Source organism: Larimichthys crocea, chromosome VII (assembly GCF_000972845.2).
Source record: "Larimichthys crocea isolate SSNF chromosome VII, L_crocea_2.0, whole genome shotgun sequence".
NCBI classification, from domain to species: Eukaryota; Metazoa; Chordata; class Actinopteri; family Sciaenidae; genus Larimichthys; species Larimichthys crocea.
The window spans coordinates 17,676,295-17,699,548 of NC_040017.1; the positions used below are offsets into that span (position 1 = coordinate 17,676,295).

The window sequence follows — 23,254 nt, forward strand, 5'->3', positions numbered from 1 at the left end:
TGGAGTATTTCTTTTGAGAGAGAAAGGAAAAAATTCTTTGGTGAGAGTAGTTCTCAAAAATGTGTTGTTACACATTTTCTCTAATAAAGGTTGGTTATTTATGGACAGAGTGGGTAGTTCAGGTGTTATCGGCATGTACATTAAAGTTCCCTTAATCATACAGATAAGAGCCTGTGGAAATGCTTTAATTAAAGCCAAGTAGTCGTTTCTGGAACATTAATTATTATATTTATGACTAAAATCATCAAATTTTGTCGCCATATAAATAGTATTTTCTGCCTCCTGGTCAGGTAACTATGGTAACGGTTGTCCGGACAGCCGTCACTGCGTCTGTTGATGCTGTAGTGGGCGGTGTGCCTCGAGCCGTTGGTGTGTGTGATCCTTCGTGTTTGCTTTTTGTTTGTTTGTTTGTTTTGTTACGGATCATTCTTCTTAAATCAATACTGATGACGAAACTTATTGCATATAGATTTAAGTCGATTAATTGAGGTAGACCGTTGTGACCTGCAGAGGGCAGCTGTACGTCGTTGTTGCGTCTGAATCTGCCGGAAATTCAACAGACGAAGAAGAAGAAGAAACATTACGCGAACACTTCCTAATATGGGCAAAACACCGGTTAGTTAGTGCTAGTTAGTTAGCCAGCGGTGCTAGTCATGAACCAGTGGAAATAAAGTGAATATGACATGCTTACTTTATGTTTGTGAGCGATAACCGTCAACAGGAGAAACTTTATGCACTCCGGGGTTCAAATATCGAGTTAAGACAACTCCTTGAAAGCAGCAGAGCTACTGAGAGGTAGGAGAGAGGTGGTAAACACTAACCAAGCTGCTGTTTCTCCACAAAGCAGGTCAGGAAAGATGTCACTGCCCTGCACCTTGTCTCCTCCACCACCTCCACCTCCTGCTCCACCACCACCTCCTCCACCTCCTGCTCCAGGTCTACCTCCTCCTCCTCCTCCTCCACCTGCTCCAGGTCCACCTCCACCTCCTCCAACAGCCTCCCAGCCCAAGAAGAAGCTGTATCAGACTATAGCCAGTAACAGGAGTGCTGTGGAGGGGAACCACACAGAGGCTTGCCTGCTGCTCAGTCAGAGAGAGAGCAGGTTAGATTTATCATGACAGGACACTTTATCAAGATATCTGTTTATTTTGTTATGCTTGGATTAAGTCTGTAGTTCCAGCCATATCTTGTTTCATGCATGTGTTTCTAGTTTAAAATCCTCATGAATGATGTGTGTGTTGATGGTTATGCATCTATTTTCTGTCGCTGTGTAACCTCTTCAGGGTCCGGAGCCTAATCCAGCTGACTTAGGGCAAGAGACAGGGTACACCGGTCACCAGTTCACCACATGGCACATTAATATCCTCTGATTGTGGACTGCCGATTGAATTATTATTTTTCGACACTTTATTAACCTTAAAGCTCAGAAGGTAGAGCAGTTGTCCTTTGATACTGTATATAAATCTTAGTATTCACAGCTTTGTTGGGTTGTTTGACAAGTATGTATGACCTTTTGCTCAAAAGCTTAAAAAGGTGTCTGTCAGGATCTATCAGTAAGGATGAGTGTCAAGCGAACTGGCTGGGCGGAGTGAGGTTTTTCCTGTTCTTATTTTGAGGGATAGCCAAAAAGAGTTTTTACTAACTGTGTTTGTCATTGTTATTTCAGGTAATAGGGCACAATAAAAGGTTGTTTGTTTCCGTTACAGGATAAAGTAGTCCGATGACTGGTGGTTTGATCCCCGGCTCCTCTAGTCTGCACGTCACAGACACCCCATATTGCTCCTGATGCAACATCAGTGAATGTGTATAAATGGTTAGCTCCTAAAAACTGATGATCAGTTGGTGCCTTGCAGGCCAGTATATGAATGTCTGTCTGAATGGGTGAATGAGATATGTAAATGGTAAATAGTAAATGGACTGTACTTGTATAGTGCTTTTGTAGTCTTACTCAAGGCGCTTTTACACTACATATCTCATTCATCCATTCACACACATTCGTACACTGATGGCGCAGCACTGGGAGTAATTTGGGGTTCAGTATCTAAGTATATCAAGGACACTTCAACATGCAGATTGGAGGAGGAGCTGGGGATCAAACCCCCAGTCATCTGAATAATGGACAACCGCTCTACTTCCTGAGCCACAACCGCCCCAAAAAAGCACCTTGGGTGGTTGGATGACTAGAAAGGAAATACAGTCCATTTACCATTACCATTTACTTTATATTGAAAGGTGTTCCTCATATCTCATAACATCGACAGAAACGCTTCACATAACATTGGATCAAGTTTTCTCTGATAACAAAGTAAACAAAAAATGAATATGCAGTCTCACAAAGAGGATTAGCCATTATTCATCTATTAGTCACACTTGTGATTTGCATTGTAATGTAATAATGTGTATTACGTGCTGTTTCGTTTGTGCTTCAGTTTTAGGAAGGACCTGCAGTGGATTCTGGTGAACACATACGTGCCGTCCCTCATCCAAGATGGTCCACAGTAAGTCAGTAAACTGTGGTGTCTTGTCATTCTCACCTTGAGCTACATTTGACTAAGTAAACAATTGCGTAACACAAATAAAACTAATACCACAACTGTTTTGTGCACAATGTGACTATTGTGTTATTAATTTGACCTGAGGGATTTCATGTTCAAGTCATTAAACATGACATATACTTGCCAGGGGTGTGACTGCAAGTGTGTTATTCATTCACCTTTTTAGGTGCGGTCTGGTGGCTTTGTGGATGTCGGCTCACCTTCGACAGCCACAGCAGATGAGTATCGACATGGAAACTGTTGTTCAGACGGCACTGAGAAGGGGATACACGGCACAGGGTGAAATGTTTTCAGGTAACATAAGTGTGTGAACTGTGTACGCCAAGTCAATTTTGAGTGATGTAGAAAAAAAATGGAGTAGGGTTTGTTTAACAGCAAAGCACTGAATCCTCCCAAGGGCAAAGTACAAACCTTGACATCACAGAGTGTTGCCAGAAGTGCAAATATGACATTAAAGTACTAGAAACAGATGTAAGATGTACTCAAAGTTTTCAAACTCTTGTAGTATTTTTGAGAAGAGTTAAATCTGGGGCAACTGGACTTCATTTCTGACTATCTGCTAGGCAAACCAAGGTGTAAGCCTCTTGTATGAGAGGTGAAACATTTTCACGGATCTACAATCAAGTCCAGTTGGCCCAGAGATTGAACTCTTCTCAAAGAAAGATGACCTAGACGACTGAACCTTTACTGATTACTCTTGTAGTAGTGTTTCACTCTTTTATGTGTCAGGGGCAACTAAAATGCAATTTCACGGGGTGTTTGTTAGCTCAGTCGGTAGAGCGTCTGCCCCATGTACAAAGGCCCAGGCCCAGGCCCAGGGTTCGACTCTGACCTGTGGCTCTTTCCCGTGTTTCCCCATCTCTCTCTCCCCACATTCCTGTCACTCTTCAGCTGTCTCTATCAAATAAAGCTCAAAAAGCTAAAAAAAAATGCAATTTCACGCATGGTTGTTTCTTTATGTTCAGCTCACAACATGGCCCTGCTGGCAGAGGAGGTTTGTGGCTGTAAGGCCGAGCTGCTGTCAGGAGGTTTAAGTGATAGCAATGCTGCAGCCATCGTCACACACCTGTGGAGGAGACTGCCTGTTCTCATCCCGTATCCTAGACTCAAACAAAACTGCCATGATGAGAAAAAAAAAGTATGGTTACCGGACAAAATTCCTTGACTGTATATGCACAGATATGATGAGGACTACAACCATGAGCCATGCCAGCGTAGTGGCCACAGGGCCCACTGGGCAGTCGCTTCAGGTAAGACTGGTTAGCTCACTGAACACAGGTGTGTCTTTATAAAGGTGGCTTTGAAATGCAGGCCCTTATTGTGAAAAACATGCCTTGAATTAACCTAAAAGTGTTTCATAAAGCTGGTTTTGTGCCAACGTAATCAGACCAGAGACATCAAGCTCAGATCACAAGAAGAACTTTATTATATATTATAACTTTTTTTGTATACTTGGTGCTGAAAATGTACACGTTCTTCTTCACATTTGTAAGGCGAGGGGTTATAACTCAACATTTACACCACTAGATGCCACTAAATCCTGCACAGTGGTGCCTTATAGAGGAAAAATGGTGAAAATGAAAATGTGTCTTTTTTTAAATTTTTTATGATGCAATGCAGCCCATGTCGACATGTGACATGAATATTACATGTAATGGAAACTGACTCAGTGGAACAGTGAAGAGGAACTTTGGAGAAAACACTGTTTCAGTCTGCAGGATTGATTGTGACACTGGTTAAAGCCAGAAACTATCCTCACTGTGACCAGAATTTTCTGGAAATATTTATTTGCTGATATAAGCATGGTTTTTACTGATCAGAAAAAATCAACCTGTTACACAATAACCATATCTAATCGCTCCAGGTGTTCTCCTCGGTTTGGATCAGGGCAGCGTGAGCAAAGAGCACACTGAACCCGATGCCACTCTGCCATGGCTCTACCTCACCACTGACAGCAGCTGTCCCTGTCCTGTCCATAATGCAGCGGTCAAAGAGGTTTACATCCTGGCTAAGCAGGGTAAGAGCCTGCGTTACCAGCTGTGGAGTTTGGACAGCGTAGCTCAGAGCAACGAGCAGCTCAGGACGATGGACCCTCAGAGAGCTAATGACGGGACCCAGTATGTGGTTCCTCAAGGAGGGCTGGAAGCCGGGCTGGCTGGTCAGGTGGTGCTGCTCCACACGAGGACACAGAAAGAGAAACACTGATCTGTTGAGTGCTCTCATGGTGCAATGTGACTGATTTACAGATGTGGGTTTTTAGAAGAATCCGATATCTGTGTGGGTTCCACAACAGTAAAATTACTGTATTGAGACTTTTAGTAGGTCGCATTCAGACAGGATCAGGAGCTGCGGTGAATTGAAGCGGGGTGGTATGGGGGTGACGGAACATAACCGCTATAAAACAATCAGGAAATATCTTTAATAAATTATGGTGCTCACTCACTCTCATTCACTGTCTATGTCTCTTGACCTATGCCTACTGTCCCTATCTCTCAAACCATCGGACACAAACTAAATCAAACTTCTTTATGTCACTATTTTGTAGCATAATTGCGAGTCAGACTCAGATTTTAGTAGCTGGGGACATGAAATAAACAAAGCCACAACACAACAGGTAGAGTATCAGAGTTTAGTCAATAAATCCACTTGGATAGTCTCAGTTTCAGAGACATTTCAAGCTGACTGTGAAGGGGTTTGACCAGTCTGAGAGTCTAATTGGCGGCTGCAGTGTGACGTCAGTGTTCTTCCAAAAGTTGTAGCTCAACTTCTCCGCCACAGGTCGCCTGCACCACAGCAGCCAAAATGCTCTCTCTCTACTCAAATGAATGGAAAAACCTGTGTTTTTGCCACATCACCAGATCCTGTCTGAATGTGAGATCATATAATTTCCCACATATTTAGTTAAACTGGGGTTATCAGGTCTCTAGTTTTATTAAGCCCTTGCTGTTATGTTGTGGGCAAGTTAATGCATAGAACTGCATTATCAAATACTGATGAAACTAATTTTACACACTGGATAAACCAAACCTGAAAATCTGGTATGGTTATTTTATCATTTAACAGTTTAACTGAATTTACAGAAAATACATCACCACCACACCATCGTTACAAGTTTACAATGTGATGAGTTTTCATCACCTCATGGTGCTTAAAACGTTACTGATTGAATGGTTATCATATTTATACAATAAATTCATATTGTCATCTTGACTGACCTGAAAATGTTTCACAATATTCAGTAAAATAACTTAAAACAGTGAAATCAATGTAGATTTGATATTTACACAGTGTATGATGTGAGTTATGTGTTTAGAGACTCTTCGAACAAAAAAAACAAGAACTCTGAAACTCTTATTTCCAGTTTATTGCAATGCATGACCTGGACAAAGCAGGGAATTAATAGCAATCTTCTGTCTTTTTAAAAATACAAAATGTGGTTATGAATCCAGTTCTTACTTATAAAGCAGCACCCAGTTTGAAAACATGATAGTTTGCCATTTTATAAATATAGAGGATTTGTGGGCAATGAAATATAATACTTTGTAAACGCTATTATTACTTTCTTCCAGTTGGTGTACTTTTGAGATAAGCTTGAATTTGAATTCCAATTTCATTAGGTCAGATACTGCAGTGCTGTTAAAGTAGTATGTGCGCTCAGGGAACTGCCTACGCACACGCCCAAACAGCGCTGCCTGACACTCTCGAAGGACGCTTGGAAGACTCAACATTGTTGTGTTCACCAACCTGCTGCATTCCAGTCGTGGAGCGACAGGCATCACTGTCGCTCTAAAATCTAAATTTAACAATGTTGTTTTGTAAACTCCATTTTCCATACAAAAAGTCCCACAGACCCACAAACCTCTTTAGTGTAGCTAAATGAGGTTCACAGCAACGTTCTCGTGTTCAAAGTGATCTTGTATTTGAGTTTCATCCCTTGAATCATTAAGACACGTTCAAAATTTCCAGTTTCAAGATCACGTGTATGTTGATACATAAGTGAAACCTCACAAAAGCCTCAACAGACTGATCAGTTTAATCAGGTAAATAAATCCAGTCTCATTTCACCCTTTCCACCACTGTTCAACTGTAAAAACTCCCTGCAAATCGGAAGCAACACTGATCGGGGAGAATGAAGTGATGACGACAAATTAAATTCACGTTGAACTTCTTAAAACGTCTGCACCTGTAAACCCAGTACTTGACTGCTGCTTCCCATCTTAAGACTCACCGAGGCACCGCTTGATTTGTTCAAATGGCTTTGTGAGGATCCATAGTGCAACGAATTCCAGACAAACATGGCTGCCAAGCTGCTTACTGTACAGTTCAATGGATAAAGAAAACTTTCACTGCATTATCATACAAAAAAAAACAAATTTAGAAAACACTTTCTACGAGAAGTTAAACTTTGTGATTAGATGCGAATCACTTTTACACTTGGGTGAACTCTTTGGAAGAAAAATAGCACGAGTCCACTGCACCGGAATGATCAAACAGCTCTTTCTTTAAAAATGTGAGGCACAGAAACTGAACAAACAAGTTAAGGAGGTTATACCAAGGCCAAAAAAAAACAAAACATTAAATAAACTTGTATTTACACGCTGAGTTAGTTAACACGTGGTCCGACCAGTGTTTTTAGTGTTGCTGTATAGTTAAACGTCAGAAGTGATGAAAAGAAAACTCCCCACGACCCAACTGCACCTCTGAAGGCTGAAGGTCTCATACCTTCTGGATCAAGTTTATGCTCACGAGAGTGATTTGTGCAACTTTAACCAACAGAGGGAGATGGAGAGGAGGGAGAGGTGCATCAAGTCTGTATGACTGTATTCTCAGAAAGTAAGCCACAGTCTGTGTGACAGATGATTTAAGTTTTCCCCTTTTCTTGCTCCTTCCACTTTTTGCCTCAACTCATCGCAGGTCATCTGTCCTGTAATGCATGATGTCGGCCTTTGGCATTTCCAACTTTGCAACAGAAGTCTTGCGATTGTCTTAAATCTTCTTCTTGCACAGCTGCAGCTGGATAAAGACACTTGGACGTGGATCATGAACAAAGTCATCAAACTGGAGGCCTGATCCATCCTCTGTCAGTCTCAGTTTGTGTTTTCTCCCGATCTTGTATCTCTTCCACCATCGGGACGCGGACTAATGTTTCATTGCAGTCTTCTCGAGTCACGCTTTCAAGGTGTCTCTGGGAGCATACTGCTGAGGATATCTATGAGGTTGTCCAGTCCCCACAGGTAGCCATCCTCCCTGTTGCCCTCCACCCAGGGCGTCCTGTGGTCCAGGGTACGAGGGGCCAGCAGTGGAACTGTCTTCCCAAAGTCGATCATCCACACTCTGGCCTTCCCTGAGGCGTCGTGCACAAACAGCAGGGAGCTGCCGACAACCTGCAATAAGAAACCGGTGAGACAGGTGAGCTTAGGTGTGTGAGTGATTCAGCACAGAAGCTAATGACGGCATGATATCGCAAATCTTCAACTGGGCCAACAGGTTTGTTCAGAAATCATGCAAACTGGCAACGCATCTCACCTCATGTGTCCTGAAGAACTGCGACTGCTCGAGGACTGACCGAAGTTCCTCCAGCCGCTGCAGGTAGAGTTTCTACGAAAACGAGATAAATAAATAGTTTTGTAAACAGAAAGGACGTTTCAGAGCACTTATTTCTTTCCTAACTGTGAGTCTAAAGCTTTATATCCTCCCTTCATGCAGGTGTTGGTTAAAGCATTTGGAAACTGCATGTAGAGTAAATATGGAGTTACCACCAGCAGCTGGATAATGTTGGGGATGTGTTAGCCTGGCTTTGTCGGAACAAAATCTGACTTATGTTGTTTTTTAAGTCATACAAAAAACTGACATATAAAAACAGCTATGTGCTGTTATAGGGGGACATAGGGCGACAAACACTAACTTCCATGAGTTAATTTGGACAGAGCCAGGCTGCTGTTTTCCTGTTTCTAGTCTTTATGTTAAGTTAAATTAGCCAGCTGCTGGTGGTAGCTTCATATTTACTGTATAGACACGTGGGTGGTCTCATCTAACTCTTGGAAAGAAAGTGAATATCCTCAACTTTTATAAAAACAACAACATTCTTGCTGTTTTGCATTGACAAAAATCGAACAATGATTTTGTAACGTACCAGAATCTGAGTGTTGCCAGCTACAAAGTCCTCCAAAGCCTGCATCACCTGCTCCCTGTGCTTTGTCTTCTTAAAGTTGGTGTTACAAGTTCCATCAGATTTCTGTGGGGAAAAAAAGAAAACATAAGATATGTTGATTTAACTCTCCCTTTAATCAGGAAGCAAGTTTAAATCTTCCTGATTACTTCAAGCTGCAGAGAAACAACAACAGATATGAAGTCATGAATATATGAATAGAAATTCTGCTGAGACAGCATGACCAGTCACGGTGTGACATCAGATAACACTATTCACAGCTAAGTAACATGCAAATCCACATTTACTGGAAGGAGCTGATAACCAGCCGTGGTTCTAATTTTGAAAGAACAAGCAGTCTCCTTTTCTGGCTGCACATCCAGCCAAAAGTTTTAATAGGCTTGTGTGTGGTCTGTCGAGTAAATAGACTTATAAATATTTACTTCCATTGATTTACTTCTTCTAGAAACTGTGTGTTTCTTCACTAGCACTGAGTATTACAGCCACAGATGCATGTCCAGGGTGATCTCTGACCTTAATGCCTTCGATGCGGAAGCCCATGGTGGCTGTGGAGCTGAGTGTCTCCCTCCACTGCATGTATCTGGGCTTGAGGACTCCCTGTTGGGCCCTCTCCTGCTCAGTGGGGGCTCCGGGGTCCACTGCCACCATCTTCTCATACATGTCCTTCCTCAAACGTGGACGTTCTCTGGCTTTTATCAGCTCCTCCTCCAAGTATGTCCTAAAAAGAAGATATAATATTTAACTTTTTTTATTTTATTTTCCTCCCCGTCCTTCCTTTTACTCTTCTAATCAGATTTTTTCTTACTGCGCTCTTCTTTTAACCCCGTGAGACACTTTGTTGACTACAAATCTATTATAGAAATGTGATAGAGAAGTGGAAAACTGGTGGGAGTAAACTGTATAAAAGTTCAAGGCTCTCCCAAAAGCACAAGATAAGCTCTGATAAAATGGCTTCTGCTGTGAAATGTGTTTTCTTTCTTCGTCCTGTGCTCTGTCTTACCTGCTGCCCATCTTACAGTCCATGATGGAGGGTGAGTCGAAGTCGGCCAACAGGTCATCCATCAGGTTGTAGTCCAGCTCGTTTCTCTGTACGACACCATAATAACCAGGCACATAAGGGCGCAGAGTGTCCTTCATCAGCTTCTGTAGGCACTGCTGCTCACACTCACAGTATCGCTTCAACAAGCGTCCGTTCTCCCCGGCCTGGAAGTTACCTTAAAGGAGAAGAATGAAGATTAAAAACTGAAGACACAGTAATACACATGTTGGGATGTTGTGTGCTGAGTGAATTTATGTATACCTGCATGGCCGGCTAGCTGCACCCATGGGTAACGCTTCTTGAAGGACACAACGAAGGGAGACCAGTGAACCATGGTCTTCAATTTCTGCCAGGACTTGTTCTGGAAAAACAAAAACAGTAAAGAGTCATCCCATTATTACAAAAAGGCGTGGGACGTCACACGAATGACAAATCTGAAGCTCTGATTAATCAATGCGAGAGTTTTCTTTTTCTATTGAAAAAAAAAAACACTGAGCTAAATACCAGCCAATAGGATGATTATTCATTAAAGGAAAACACACCCAGTGTGCACATACTGACACACACACATACACAAACACACCTCAGTAGACATTGGACAGATCCTCCCCTTTAGCCAAGGCCAGGTGCACAACGTACGTGACACAAAGCCCATTCATAAAACATTTACCAAAGCCACCACTCTGGTGTCGTAAAACAGAACCGTACTGTCTGCAACTGTGTGTGTGTAAGTGTGTGTGTGTGTGTGTGCATATAACGGCTATCTGCGTTGGGAAACACCAGAGCAAGGACAGTGCAACAGGGACTTTGACGCAAGCAATCTGAGGAGAACTTGACATCTATTGATTAGAACGTGGGTGTGTGGGAAATCACAACAAACGGACGGCCAGTTCAGTGTGTGTGTGTGTGTGTGTGTGTGTGTGTGCAAATAAATGTTTAACATATAACCGCAAAATGAGCAAAAAAAAAAGTGTGCCATAAAACACTGGAGGCTATAATAATAAAACTAATCTTTTTATAACCGAATGAATGAACACGTGTGAATGACTGGCTGCTCCATGTTTACATGTCAGCCTATCTCTGCTCCCATCACATGCATTCTTTCCACAGCTTCTCTGTTGAACACATACCGTCACAATAAAACTTTGTCTTCACGCAGGAGTACACACACACAAACACACACTGTGCGTCCGTGTTGGACTTAGAAGAAGAAAAAAAATATATATGAAGATGTATATGAGTTCAAGTGTGTTGTTTTCAAACTCAAAATGTTTTAAAGCCTTGAAAAATGATTCTCTTTGACCGTCTTAGAGTTAAAAAAAAAGACAAGAGAGAGCTTACACTGTGTGTGTGTGTGTGTGTGTGTGTGTGTGTGTGTGTGTGTGTTACTGAGACACAAAGTAACAACAGAAAACACTTTGGGTGAACCCTTATCTGGTAGTGAATAGTTTGTCTTGGTTACTCGCCCATTATAACTCAACTTGAAGGATTATTGTATATTTTAAGTGCTTAAATATTTAAACACAACTAGAGAATCGTCAACATTAATCCTACTCACAGAAACCTTCAAATTCAAAACAGCTCCAACAATTCCTTCGGAGCAGCTTTACAGTGACACAGAATCGGACTGCAGAGTATCGGTTAATTTTAAAAACAGGTAAAGCGTAACGCCGCCCTGATGGCAACAGAAGAAACCAAAATACTTGATGCTTTACGGAGTTGGTTGGTTACAAAGAAAAATTGAGATCCCTTTGCTTCACTCCAGTGATCGTCTAACAGATTTAAACAATACTGTTTAGGCTGTTTCTGTCAAAAATAAAGAGGGTTCAACAGCTGTGTTCCTGTGTTGTTTTCTTTATGATGGGGAAACTACGACATGTTTGTGCTTCATGAAACAGCTGGATCAGTGTCAAGATTTTAAGAGAGACACAAGAGGCAGAGCGCGATGACAGTGAAGTACTAGACACCTGTTACCTGAGCCTTCAGTTGCATCAACAGATTAACCCTGACGTAACCTTTTCCACTTGAAGGGCACAGAGCGGTGATGAAAACACGTGAACATATTTCACGGAATGTGCAACAATTTGCAACACAAGATAATTTCCTCTCACTCGTGTTGAGGAATCAAGGCAGACGTCATACTTGTGAGACAGGCATGAGTATGTGGGACGCAACGGACGCTGCCACGTTTCACTAATGGCAGCCCTAGATCAAATTCAGCTGCAACATTTCATCCTCCACAACCTTCCTTCAACATTCAGGCTGGTTAGGGTGAAGACTACCACATGCCTTTTCTAATTTTCTGACTTCAGTTCTTGGCAGTGCATAAGCTAACTCCCCTCTGTGAGTGTCCTTTGTGTTTATAACTTCATTTGTGAGTCCAACTTTGACCTAAAACTCTCCCAGCCTTTCCAGGATGTATCCATGTTCACAACAGGATGGTTGTATTTAAACAGAGCGGGTTAGCAATAACTATTCCCCACTAACACAAAAACACAACAAGCAATCCACCTTCAGACACTCCACCCAGTCAGTATAGTAAAACTGTCGCCAGAGGTTGGCCTGCAGAGTGCTGCTGTAAGCGATAATTATGAACTTGTTACGTAATTTTTACAACACAAGAGTCTTTAAGACAGTGTGGAGACTCTGCTCACCTCTGATTGGAGGAGACAACATACATACACGTAATTAAGTATGTTTTAGCCTTCATTAGTCTTGAATTTGATGGTGTTTTTCTTCACGTATATGATTATATACAAATATCAGTCATCATCGTATTAAGTCAGATTACATGTTGTTACATTTATAATGTTGTGTGTTTATGTGAAACTGCTGTTTCCTGCCTGTTGGACCAACACACTGTAGTCACTGTAAACGGACAAAGATCCGTTTTAAGAGTGCGTCATCGCTGTAGCCCAAAAATAATCTGCTGAAGCTGAAGTTTGTGTACAAAACACCAAGTGTGTTTACCTATTAGACCACAATAACCCCGTCTTCTTATTATTTTGCTATTTTTAGCTTCATCTCATCTGCCTCGCTGACTGATGAGTCCGCTGGGGGTTGACAGGAGAAGGAGGTAAAGCAGACACCCACATCTCCAGCCTCTCTTCTTTCACTCCTCTTATCCACATGCCATCGTGCTCTCTCTCTCTCTCTCTGTCTAATTGCCTCGAGCTGACAACTTAATACGTTTCGTCTACGGGGTCATCTGACTAAGATTACCCGTCACAGACTTGATGCTGCTAATGTTCTGCTGGAGGATGGGGGTGTTTTTTCCAAAAACGGCAACTGCAGAGAATCACGACAACTCCTATGTACAGACTGTTTTGTTTTATTGTATTGCTGTCTCATCCTTTCTCTTCCAACCCACACAGCCGAGCTTTTTAGACACTGAGATCGCATTTCACCTCTCACAGTGCAACCTTCAGCATCTCTGCTTCTTCTTTTATATAACTCGCGAATATATAACCATGTCATCATTCTTTGTTTTCTCTACCTTCCCTAGAGCTTTGACACCGACGAGTGTGCTGTCAACCATGCATCTTTAGTTATTTTTACTGTCCCCTCCAAATCAAACGTCATTTAGTCCTGCTAACGTCATTCCCTTGTGTATTTGTAAGGCCGCCTCTCTGAGATTTCAGGGTAGGAATGCTGGGAATGTCTGTGGAGCTTCTCTCTTCGGGCTAGTTCAGACAACGACAACAAAAAGGTTAAACTGGAGTGTGTCTTTACAGTCCTTCCCTTTCCCTCTTCACCTGTCCGACACCTTATTTGTATACATAATCAAGTGCTGCAGCTATCACTATGACATTTTACTCACACTTAACTCTATACTTTACACTATACATCACAGTATTTATTAAACTACCTGTTTATAACCTTCACAGCATATTGTGTTCTTAACTGTCCATAACCTGCCTAAATCACAGTAAATTCAGTTTTTCATGACAGCAGCCCTTTGCTCTTGATCATCACTGAATAAATGCTTTTGAAACTAAGTATTTCCCTCCCCAACCCAGCTGTGTCTCACCAGTCACAATAACTTGACAGCTGAACACAAAATGCAGTGTAAACTACTTTCTTTCTTCTAATTTGGGTAAAGGTAACTGGAACAATATTCAGCGATGAAAAAAAATTGAGTGATTGCATAAACTGCATGTTGATCCTGGTGGTTGGCTTACTGGCTGCTTAACCCAGATAGAGATCACAGCAGACACACAGGATTGACTGCATACTGTGCAGCCTTACCGTCACACTGTAATGGCAACAAGAAGCTGGGCTATTTATATATACACTGTATATATATCGCATTGGATTACATTTGAATATCCAAACTTGTTACTTGATATAATCTGCCTCTGTGTCATCTTCCTGAACAAGTGTGACATTGGCGAACTCATGTAGACAGTGTGTGTGCATGGGAGGCTTAATTCTAATCTGTTTCGCTGCTCTGCATAAATTTGCCCCTTTACATCTCTTACCTGGCAGACAGAGCAATAGTGGAGGAGGAGGCAGGCGCTGATACAAACACACACGGCCCCGGAGACGAAACGGGAACGCAGCCAGTACAAAATGCTCCGCACCATCAGTGCAGAGTCTCCTCTGGCAAGCACTAACAGGGACGTGTGCCTCCCGGCTGGCCTTAGATCCTTCACGATCATCTATGACCTTCTTCAACAGAGTGCCCTGTTCGCTCCTAGCTACTGCTCGGTCTTATTCCAGTTATTTACCCTTGCTGTAAATGGAGGCTTGTGTTGCCTGGTAAATAATCCTCCCCTGATATAAGCTTTTCTCACAGTGACCTCTTCTCCTTCTCTACAACCTACTTTTGTCATCCCAACGCACAATTTCTCCTGTTACAACATCCTGTCACTCCTCCCTTTCTCTTGTAACTCTTTCTCAATACTTGATATCGCCTCTGCTGTCATCGGGCATATTCAGATACCTGCCAATCTCAAGCTGTCATTTTTCTCCTGCTTTCTGTCACATGCCTGTTTGAACTAGCCTCCTTCTAGTACCTCACCTAAAATCATTCCTCCTCCCTCCCTACAGGTACGGGCCACCACACAATGAGCTGTCTTCTCTTTCTCGTCAGTCTAACCTTTGTACTTCCCGTCTCTCTCTCTCTCTCTCTCTCTCTGTCTGTCACTCTTTCTCTCATCCCCTAATCCCCACAGGGCCTATCCTGAGCCCCACACCGAGCCAATCTCCTGCCAGATTCATAACCGACTGGCAACATGGGGGGTGGGAACAACAGGCCTTCCCATACTCTCTCAATATTCTCCTTTTGTCTGTATGGCAAATTCCTCAGTACTCTGTAGCTTCCCAGGGTGTGTGTGTGCGTGTGTGTGTGTGTTTGTGTATATATGTTCTTAGAGACAAAGCAGAACCTGTCAGACGACTACCATCAGCTACAGGAATGACTACAGATGCATACACTACAGGGTGTTTTCAAGTACTGTCGCAGCTCTTTTCTAAAAACTAGTTTATATAAAAACCACATCCCTTTCCCCTAACCTAAGTCGTCTGTGTTCAAGCAGCTCAGCTGTGGTGGGCACTGAACGTTCAGGAAAGTATCGCTGAAACCCAAAGACACATCTAATGTATGTTCTAATGTCTGGCAAGCATCAGTATTTCAATAATCGAGAAGTTATTTTATGTTATTTATTGGGAGAAATGAAAAGATATTTACTTAAATCTTCTCCAATGCAAAAAACTGCTTTGTGACTTTTTAGTTGAATCTGTGTGTTTTTTTAATGGTTTATTTAGTCGAGTGGATGTATGTGTTGAGTATTCTCATACGCTTCTGGAAAAATTCAACATAATCAAAGTGATATAATGTCATCAGTGGGTGAATGTAGCTAAGTACATTTACTCAAGCAGTTAAGTACATATTTGAGGAGTATTTCTATTTCAGACTACTTTACATTTCTACACCACAACAAAAAAATCTATTTGACAACTTATTTTCCAAAGTTATACAGTCAAAACATATGATGATCCAGTAAAAAGTGTTACATTGTTACACACTAAACTATCCAACAGAACACAAAACACTTAAACTTAACCAACTACAATAGTATGTTGCTACTTTGCTACACACTGGTGCATCTGTAATAATCTTATAAAATATATGATAGTATAACACACAGAGTTTTTTGCATTGAGTACTTTTATTTTTGATAAAAGTACATTTTGCTTGTGACGGAGTCTTGCTACTTTTACTCAAGGATCTGAGCAGATATTTCCACCACCGCTGCGTGTGCTGTTGATTTATCTGTCATGCAGCAGATTATTATAAGTATACTGGAAATGAGGATCCAACCAAACGAGACAGACTGTATTTCTTTCTTCTTCTTCTTTTTTTTTTGTTGCTTTGTCGCATGAATTATGAGTGTAAGTGCTGTAGGAGTAATGAGTGGGGACTTTGTGTAATGGGTGCCACGGAAAACAAGTCCACGATTGTGGCTCATGTGAATAAGCATGCATAAATAAAAGGAGAATCATCATCACGTGTAGGCTACGTGCTCAAAGTTTCAGTACAGTCTGTCTGTGCTATGTTTTGTGAGCTTACACTCATTTTCCTCTTGTTTTCTGTTCCACTGTATGTCTCACGGCGTTTCGGGGCAAAATATTAAGCTTTTGTTAGCAGAGGCAAAGGTGGGGAGTCGGGTGGAGTGTGTCATAAAAGAGCGGAGGTATTTAATAATGAATTATAACGTATGCATTGTTATCTGTGCATACGTTTGTAGGAATTTACATCAAAGGCAGAGCAGATACTGTCTGTGTGTGAAAAAGAGAACAAGACGAGTAGAAAAAAAAAGAAAGAGCACCATATATGGAAAAGACGTTGCCTAGCAACCGGCTCTGCCTTCAGCCCAATTTTCCATGACACACACGCTGAACTCTGAATGCAAGACGGCATCGCTACAAGTGTGTGTGTGTGTGTGTGTGTGTGTCTCTGAGTATGCATGTTTGAGCAAGTATCTGCTCACGTCACAGCGTGTACACAGTGTACCTGGTTTGACAGCATGGCCACAGTTTTTTAAAGCCAATAACAAAAACACACACACACACACCCTCTTTCTTATAACTAATTACAGAGTTTGTACGCAATTTCAAGAGGACAGAATGTGTCCAGTAAAAAAAAAAAAACAAGCTCTTATCAGAAACCACAGGCCAACGTCATCCTGTTTGTTACAATAGCTCAAGTGCAACTCCTCAGGTTGCTCATTTCCTGGCTCTCAGTGTAATAGCCAGGAAATTACACTGTCCACTTACTCGCCGATACAAATGATCATTACTGTAACTGGAAGCTAATTAACACGATTGCATTGCAGGGAAATGTGACCTAAAAGACTGGACATTAAGAGGATTGCTCCTTTCTCATCAAGTGGTACTTCTTTTTTTCTGTTTTTCAAACATTGAACTGAATATCTTTGAGTTTAAGACTGCTGGACTAAAAAAACAAGATATTTAAAGATGGCAAGATATTTGAAATGATTTTTTGTTTCATTATTTTCTGGCTTTTTTAAATTGGCAGCTTAATTGATAATGTTAATAGCATCTGCACTAAAGCTGTAAGACTCTAAATTGGTCATCTGAACCTTTAGGATAGACAATGCGGTGATAATAAAGACGTCTTTGTGGATCATGTTTAGGTTTATTCAACATTTTAACATTACATTAAGAAAATGAGCTTTTTTTGTGTTTGTTATATAGTTAGATTTTATATGTTTTAATGAATAATTTAACATCTAACCAAGTGGCAACTTGAAAGTGAACTTTTTTCATACTGAAACTCAAACGTGTCACATTTTTCTCTGTGTCATGAGTGTTCCTCTGGAAAAATGAAACAAAACACCAGACAAGGGAGGAACGTCTATTGCGGGAAAATAACTGGGGTGAGATTATTAAAAAAATATAGTCTACAATTACAAACCTCTCATGTTTCTAAGATCTAAGCAGCGCGATATGATTGTTTACAGTCGAACATCTTTCAGCATACATGTAGGATGACGTGGCCTGAACAGAAAACCTGGAAATACAGGATTCACACACCGCTGAGAAAAAAAAACAAAAACTGGAAGACAGTCTCCAGTGGAGACATCCTGTTTTTAAAACTGGTGTCATTCCAAGCATTTCTAGTCAGCAGTTCATCAAAGCCTCCTGACTCAGGCGGGGTGGGGGGGTGGGGACATCATGACTTCCTACTTGGAAATTTTAAACTGCATCATCTCGTGTCTGGAGGACAGGAAACCTGTCAGCCTGGAGAACAGTAAAACGCACATCTTTCTTAGATAGCACCTGTTGAGTCTATCTGTGAATGAGCTACAGTACTCAAGTGGTGACTGTAATTAGATGACAAATAATTCAAACCAGTGTGAGCATGAGCCACTGAAGTAAAGAGACACATCAGTGGGATGTTGGAGATAAGAGTCGGTTTCCTCTCATTTGGTTTAAACTTCATATATATCGTGTGTCATCATCAGGGTGGCGTGAATCCAACCATTGAGGCTTCTAACCACATGTTTAACAAAAGTTTTTTTGTCATTTAAAACAAAACCACATGAGACACACAACATATAGCAAACCTCCTGATCACATGGGGGGGCTTTATTCATGCAGTTTGCACATCAGCACTTCCAAGGAGCATCATATCCTGAGTATTATTCATCCTAAAATATCAATATGACATAGTGTGAACAGCTCAATGACAGATGTCATTGTGCTGTGAGTATTTCTGTGCCATAGTCATACAACATTAAATATGGAAATACACTCAAAGTGTGAGTCAAAGCTGTTGCAGGTTGTTGACCTACATGCAGTGTGTCCTGATGTGTGTGTGCATGGATCTGTAGACATTAATATCCACATATCTCGTTGTTTTTAGCAGCTGTGGAGCAATTTTGCACCTGACACCATGGCGGAAGAATATTCCTTCACCACATACTGTATGTCAGCCATGATATATGGCTTATTATTTAATATTTGCATTTTGTGTGTAGTATTTCTGTAACAGGGCACAGCTGACACTTCATAAAGATCACTGAACTGCAACACACACACACTCAACAACAATGCTTTGTTGTGAAGAAGAAAAAAAAAAAAAGTAAGACTCACCCCTGTCCCATCGTCCGGGCTGCACAGCGACCGGGCCGGAGACAAACTGGACTCGATGTCGCTCCCGGTGAAGTCGTCCTCGGACTCCTCGAAGGACGAGGCGGAGGACAGGCCGATAGAGGAGGAGTTGGACAGCTTCCTCGGGGAGCGCATCAGCGCTGGGGACCCTCCGCAACCGCTGTCCGAGCAGGGAGACTCATCATCTGGGTGAGGGTCCAGACATGAACCGGTGCTGAGCTCCGTGGTTCGGGTGCTCAGCAGGGCCGGTGTCTCCTGAGAGCGGGTCGGGCTGGGGTCTCTGGTTATGATGAGTTTGGGTATAGTTCCTGGGTAACCACGAGGGGTCTGATCAGAGTCCTTTGGGCTCTCGGTTTCACCTGGACTACAGTTGTCCTGGTCGCCGGTCGCTTTGGGCGCACATGAAACGGTATTACGGTCTGTTTTTGTCATTTCAGCCTCGTGATCCTCCGGTGCAGACAGTCCAGCACCCAGAGGTTGATCCGGAGACAAAGTCCGCTTAGTGTCCGGGTCAGAGGTGAGCAGCGGGGCTGAACTCAGACTCTTTAATTCTCTAACCTCACACACAACACGATCCTGGTTGTTTCCCCCCAGTAGCTGATCTTCCATGGCCCTCGTCGAGGGGTCCGAGGCATTGTCCTCTCGCCCGGGTTTCGGATCCTTGCAGCCCGCACCGCTGACTTCACCGGTCCGCGTTTCCAAACCCGACGCATCAGACGGGCCAGCCGCTGTCTCCCGGCTCAGCTGGGTAGCTTCTCCGGTGCTCTCATCTAGGCCGGATGATCTCTCGAAACAACCCGGGGATGCTGGCTGCTCCCCAGCCGTCGACGAAACCTCGTCCCTCGGCAACTTTCCTACTCTGTGATCGCGGCGCGTTGCTGGATCTCTGGCTCCGTTTCCGCAACCTAAATCGGCCTCGGTTTGGCTGGAGTCTCGCTTTCTCCTTCCCAAACACGACAGCACTTTATTTTTCATCGGATTCCTGTTCATGTGCTGGCTCTGCCGCTTCTCCCCGCTCCTAAACCTGTGGATACGGAGCCGCTGAGCTGTGCTGTCGCCTGCTTTCCATTTCGCTCTGGCTGAGCTGTCGGTGGTGGTGTGCGATAGATCCGAGCGAGTTTGGCCCATCCTGCATGCCGTAGTAGTAACAGTGACCAGACACACCCTCGCTGGTTGGTTTTGAATAGCTGAAACCACTCAGACTCTTACAATGTACAGTAAGCCATTAGTCACTGAATCCATTCATTAAGCCTGGGAATATAACATTCCTCCATGTTTAATCTGTGGGAACAAACAGATGATGAAGTTAGTAAACACAATAACCCATGAGTGACACCATGCTGTAACAATACACACCCTTATTGTAATCAGACTCACATTATTAAGTAACAGCACTCAGTAAATATTGGCTGTCATTAATCACACACCTGGCTCTAAGAGAAGCAATTAATCTGTGATTTATCAGTGCTGAAACTCTGATTTTTATTTCCTGGAGCCGGCACTGAAACTAACAGGGGAAAGTCAAATTATTAACAAAAACACAGAGAGTATGATGACAGGAAAATGTGACTGTATTTACATTTTTTTTTTTGCAGTAAAACAGTTGAGTGTAAAGAAACCCCGAGACAGTTTCAGCAGAGTTAGTCTGTGTAATACTGCCCTCATGTGACTGGACACAATGCCCACGTCCAAGTATCACTGCAGTGTTTTTTTCATGTGAGCTATCTGTAAAGTGTATTGTTTCATAAAAAAAAGGTGCAGTTGTACAACATAAAAAAGCTGCTGTGTAAGTTAAACTAATGTTGACTCAAACATACATATACTATTTCACAACACCTATAGGGTTGCCAAACTAATCTTTCACATTCCCTTATTTCTTCATTTAACTGAATAATCATTTGGACAGTTTCTCAGACCCAGATAGCAAATATTTTGGCTGTATTATGGCATACATTTGGCATTTTTGGCTTTCTTTTGGCATTAAGAAAGCCTTTTGGCTTAACTGTGGTATGATTAGGGTTATCTATAATAGATAAGGAGGTGCCAGCAATATATGGCTGAGTTAAGGCATGTTTATGGCATGCCAGAAGATTGGGCGCGAGCGGGAACAGCTGATTTGGACATTTATGGCTATATTTTGGAAGTCCACAATTTGTTTTGGGCCATTTATGGCCCAGACACCCACCCATAACCTTGCCAAAATGACAAGCCAGAATTGGACCAAAGCGAAGCCAAAAGATTTTTGCTATCCGGGGAGCGGTGAATCTGTTTGTTTTGTCTAATCCACAAAATGTACTTACCACTTGTTTATGATGATTAGGTACACCAATGCAATCTAAATGTGATCCGATACAACAGCTCTACCATAAATTTGACGTTTACGAAGCTTCTAAATGTTCAGGTTTTGATGACACTGTCAGAGAGGTAGTAATTCAACTTCATGTTATTGAGGTTGTAGTTTATATTGAGAAGTGGCCGTCTCATGTATGTAACCGGCTAAAATATAAGAAACACAACACCACTGCAAACTACAGTGTTAGTTTTAAAGATATAGTTCAAATAAAAACCTCTCTGACTTTCTTAATCAAAGCCGATTGTCTTTGTTAAAGCAGAATTTATAACAGCAGCTGTACTGGATCACATCATGTCCAAACAGTCATGTCAAAACACAGGAAACACGTGTTCTTGTGGTCAACTTCAATGTTCTCAATTCTAGATACAAACACAGAAGTTACAGTAAACTAAACTCTGAGACATTCCTCCTATTAAAAGACACACTTCATCATTTTCCAGGACGCGCAGCGTGGCATCCTGGAAACATTCGCAGCATTTTACATTTGACCCGGTGAGCTGTCTTTCACTGTCATTTACTGAAGCGACAATGCAGTCACCCTGCAGTCAGAGAGGAATGCTCACAGAAAGGAAATGAGACAGGAAGGATAACAATGGAAAGAACAGCTCATAATGAACCCCCCACACGCAGACACACCCGCACAGACACACGAGTATATCCTTGTGTAATCAAAATCATAAATTATCTTAAGTAATGACTCATAGCGGGTTAAGTGACTGAGAGTCTCGCATGGCACAAGACATCCAGTGGATTATCTGAAACACAAGTAGACGCGCCCAAGCGCACAAAGTCAAACAGTTACACACTTTGTGGAAAGATGACTGTTCCCCTGCAAACATGTACGGCACTAAAAAATGATCCATGATTACATAACAGTGTGTCAGCGACTCATCTATATTTGTAAGTGGAAAACATTTTGCACTAAAGCTAAGGTTTCACTGAGATACTCGCTTTGAGAATACTTCACTTTTTGGGTGGTTTGACAAAATGTTGCCCAATGGAAACATTCTCGAATGGAAACTTTCTTAAAGTTAGTCACGTTTTAATACAGTTACACACACTTTGACTTGTCATTCCTCTGCAAACATGTACAACACTAAAAAAAGTGATCTATAATTACATAACTGTGTCATCTATGATGTATATCATCATGGAAAACACGTTGCAATAAAGATAGGGTGAGATATTTGCTTTTTGAGTTGAGTTGTTTGACAAAAATGTGATGAATTACAGGTGGAAACTTTTACATTTAATCACACTTTTTAAGCCTAGGTGTTAATACAGATACACAATAGCACAAAGTCTAAAACCGTTACACACACTTTGCGGGAAGACATGTCATCCCTCTGCAAACATGTACAACACTAAAGAGTGAGCTATAATTACATAACTGTGTCATTATATCATCATGGAAAACACGCTGCATTAAAGATAGGCTGAGATATTTGCTTTTTGAGTTAGTTGTGATGAATTACAGGTGGAAACTTTCACATTTTTTTAAGCCTAGGTGTTAATAAAGCCTAAAGCTGACAGAGAAACAATAAAAAGTGATCATCCTGTTACTCACCAGACAGATCCTGAGTTCCTCCTCTTGTTGTGTGTGAAGCAGCTGTTAAATGCTGCCAGTGATGTGGAGGTTTATAACTTACAGCAGGGTGTGAAAGGGGGATGTGCCTGCGGCTTATCTGTTTGGCTTGCAAGTGCTGCTGCTGCTGCTGCTGCTGCTGCTGCTGTGTGGAGGTTTGGAGTCAGCATGTGGTTCAGTTCAAGTGAAAGAGGAAGGGGCTTGTCGCAACAGGGGCAGGTCTTTAAAGTGACTCCAACTAGGTTAACCCGGGTTAAATGGAGTGATGTCAAAACCGCAAGTACAAAACTATATATATTATATTATATAAGAAGTCACCGCCACCGTTGGTATTTTAGTGAAATTTAAACGTTTGTTTTTTTAAATTGTATCTGATAATTAACGTTTTTCTAACGGACACGCACGCGACATG

The 23,254-nt window shown here is 42.0% G+C and overlaps 2 protein-coding genes and 1 long non-coding RNA gene across 4 annotated transcripts; 2 read left to right on the forward strand and 1 right to left on the reverse strand.

Moving 5' to 3' along the window:
• The first annotated feature begins 277 nt into the window (after positions 1–277).
• On the forward strand, positions 278–6,924 carry actmap (actin maturation protease). 2 transcript variants are annotated; one of them, XM_019252850.2, is made up of 7 exons: positions 278–756; positions 848–1,102; positions 2,430–2,498; positions 2,722–2,849; positions 3,521–3,650; positions 3,735–3,805; positions 4,420–6,924. In XM_019252850.2, the coding sequence occupies exons 1-7, from the start codon at positions 695–697 to the stop codon at positions 4,758–4,760; spliced, it is 1,056 nt and encodes a 351-aa protein (XP_019108395.2). In that variant the 5' UTR covers positions 278–694; the 3' UTR covers positions 4,761–6,924. The 2 variants fall into 2 exon arrangements, with proteins under 2 accessions (XP_019108395.2, XP_027136362.1); XM_027280561.1 differs by having other exon boundaries at positions 279–1,102.
• On the reverse strand, positions 5,905–23,138 carry itpkcb (inositol-trisphosphate 3-kinase Cb). Its single transcript, XM_010746328.3, has 8 exons — positions 22,825–23,138; positions 18,887–20,185; positions 10,025–10,124; positions 9,725–9,938; positions 9,238–9,442; positions 8,689–8,790; positions 8,082–8,153; positions 5,905–7,939 (listed from the first exon to the last, which is right to left on the reverse strand). The coding sequence occupies exons 2-8, from the start codon at positions 20,030–20,032 to the stop codon at positions 7,730–7,732; spliced, it is 2,049 nt and encodes a 682-aa protein (XP_010744630.3). The 5' UTR covers positions 20,033–20,185; positions 22,825–23,138; the 3' UTR covers positions 5,905–7,729.
• On the forward strand, positions 14,422–18,858 carry LOC113746103 (uncharacterized). The gene is made up of 2 exons (XR_003462602.1): positions 14,422–17,159; positions 18,772–18,858. It is a non-coding gene; the product is annotated as an uncharacterized LOC113746103 (long non-coding RNA).
• Positions 23,139–23,254: the final 116 nt, after the last annotated feature.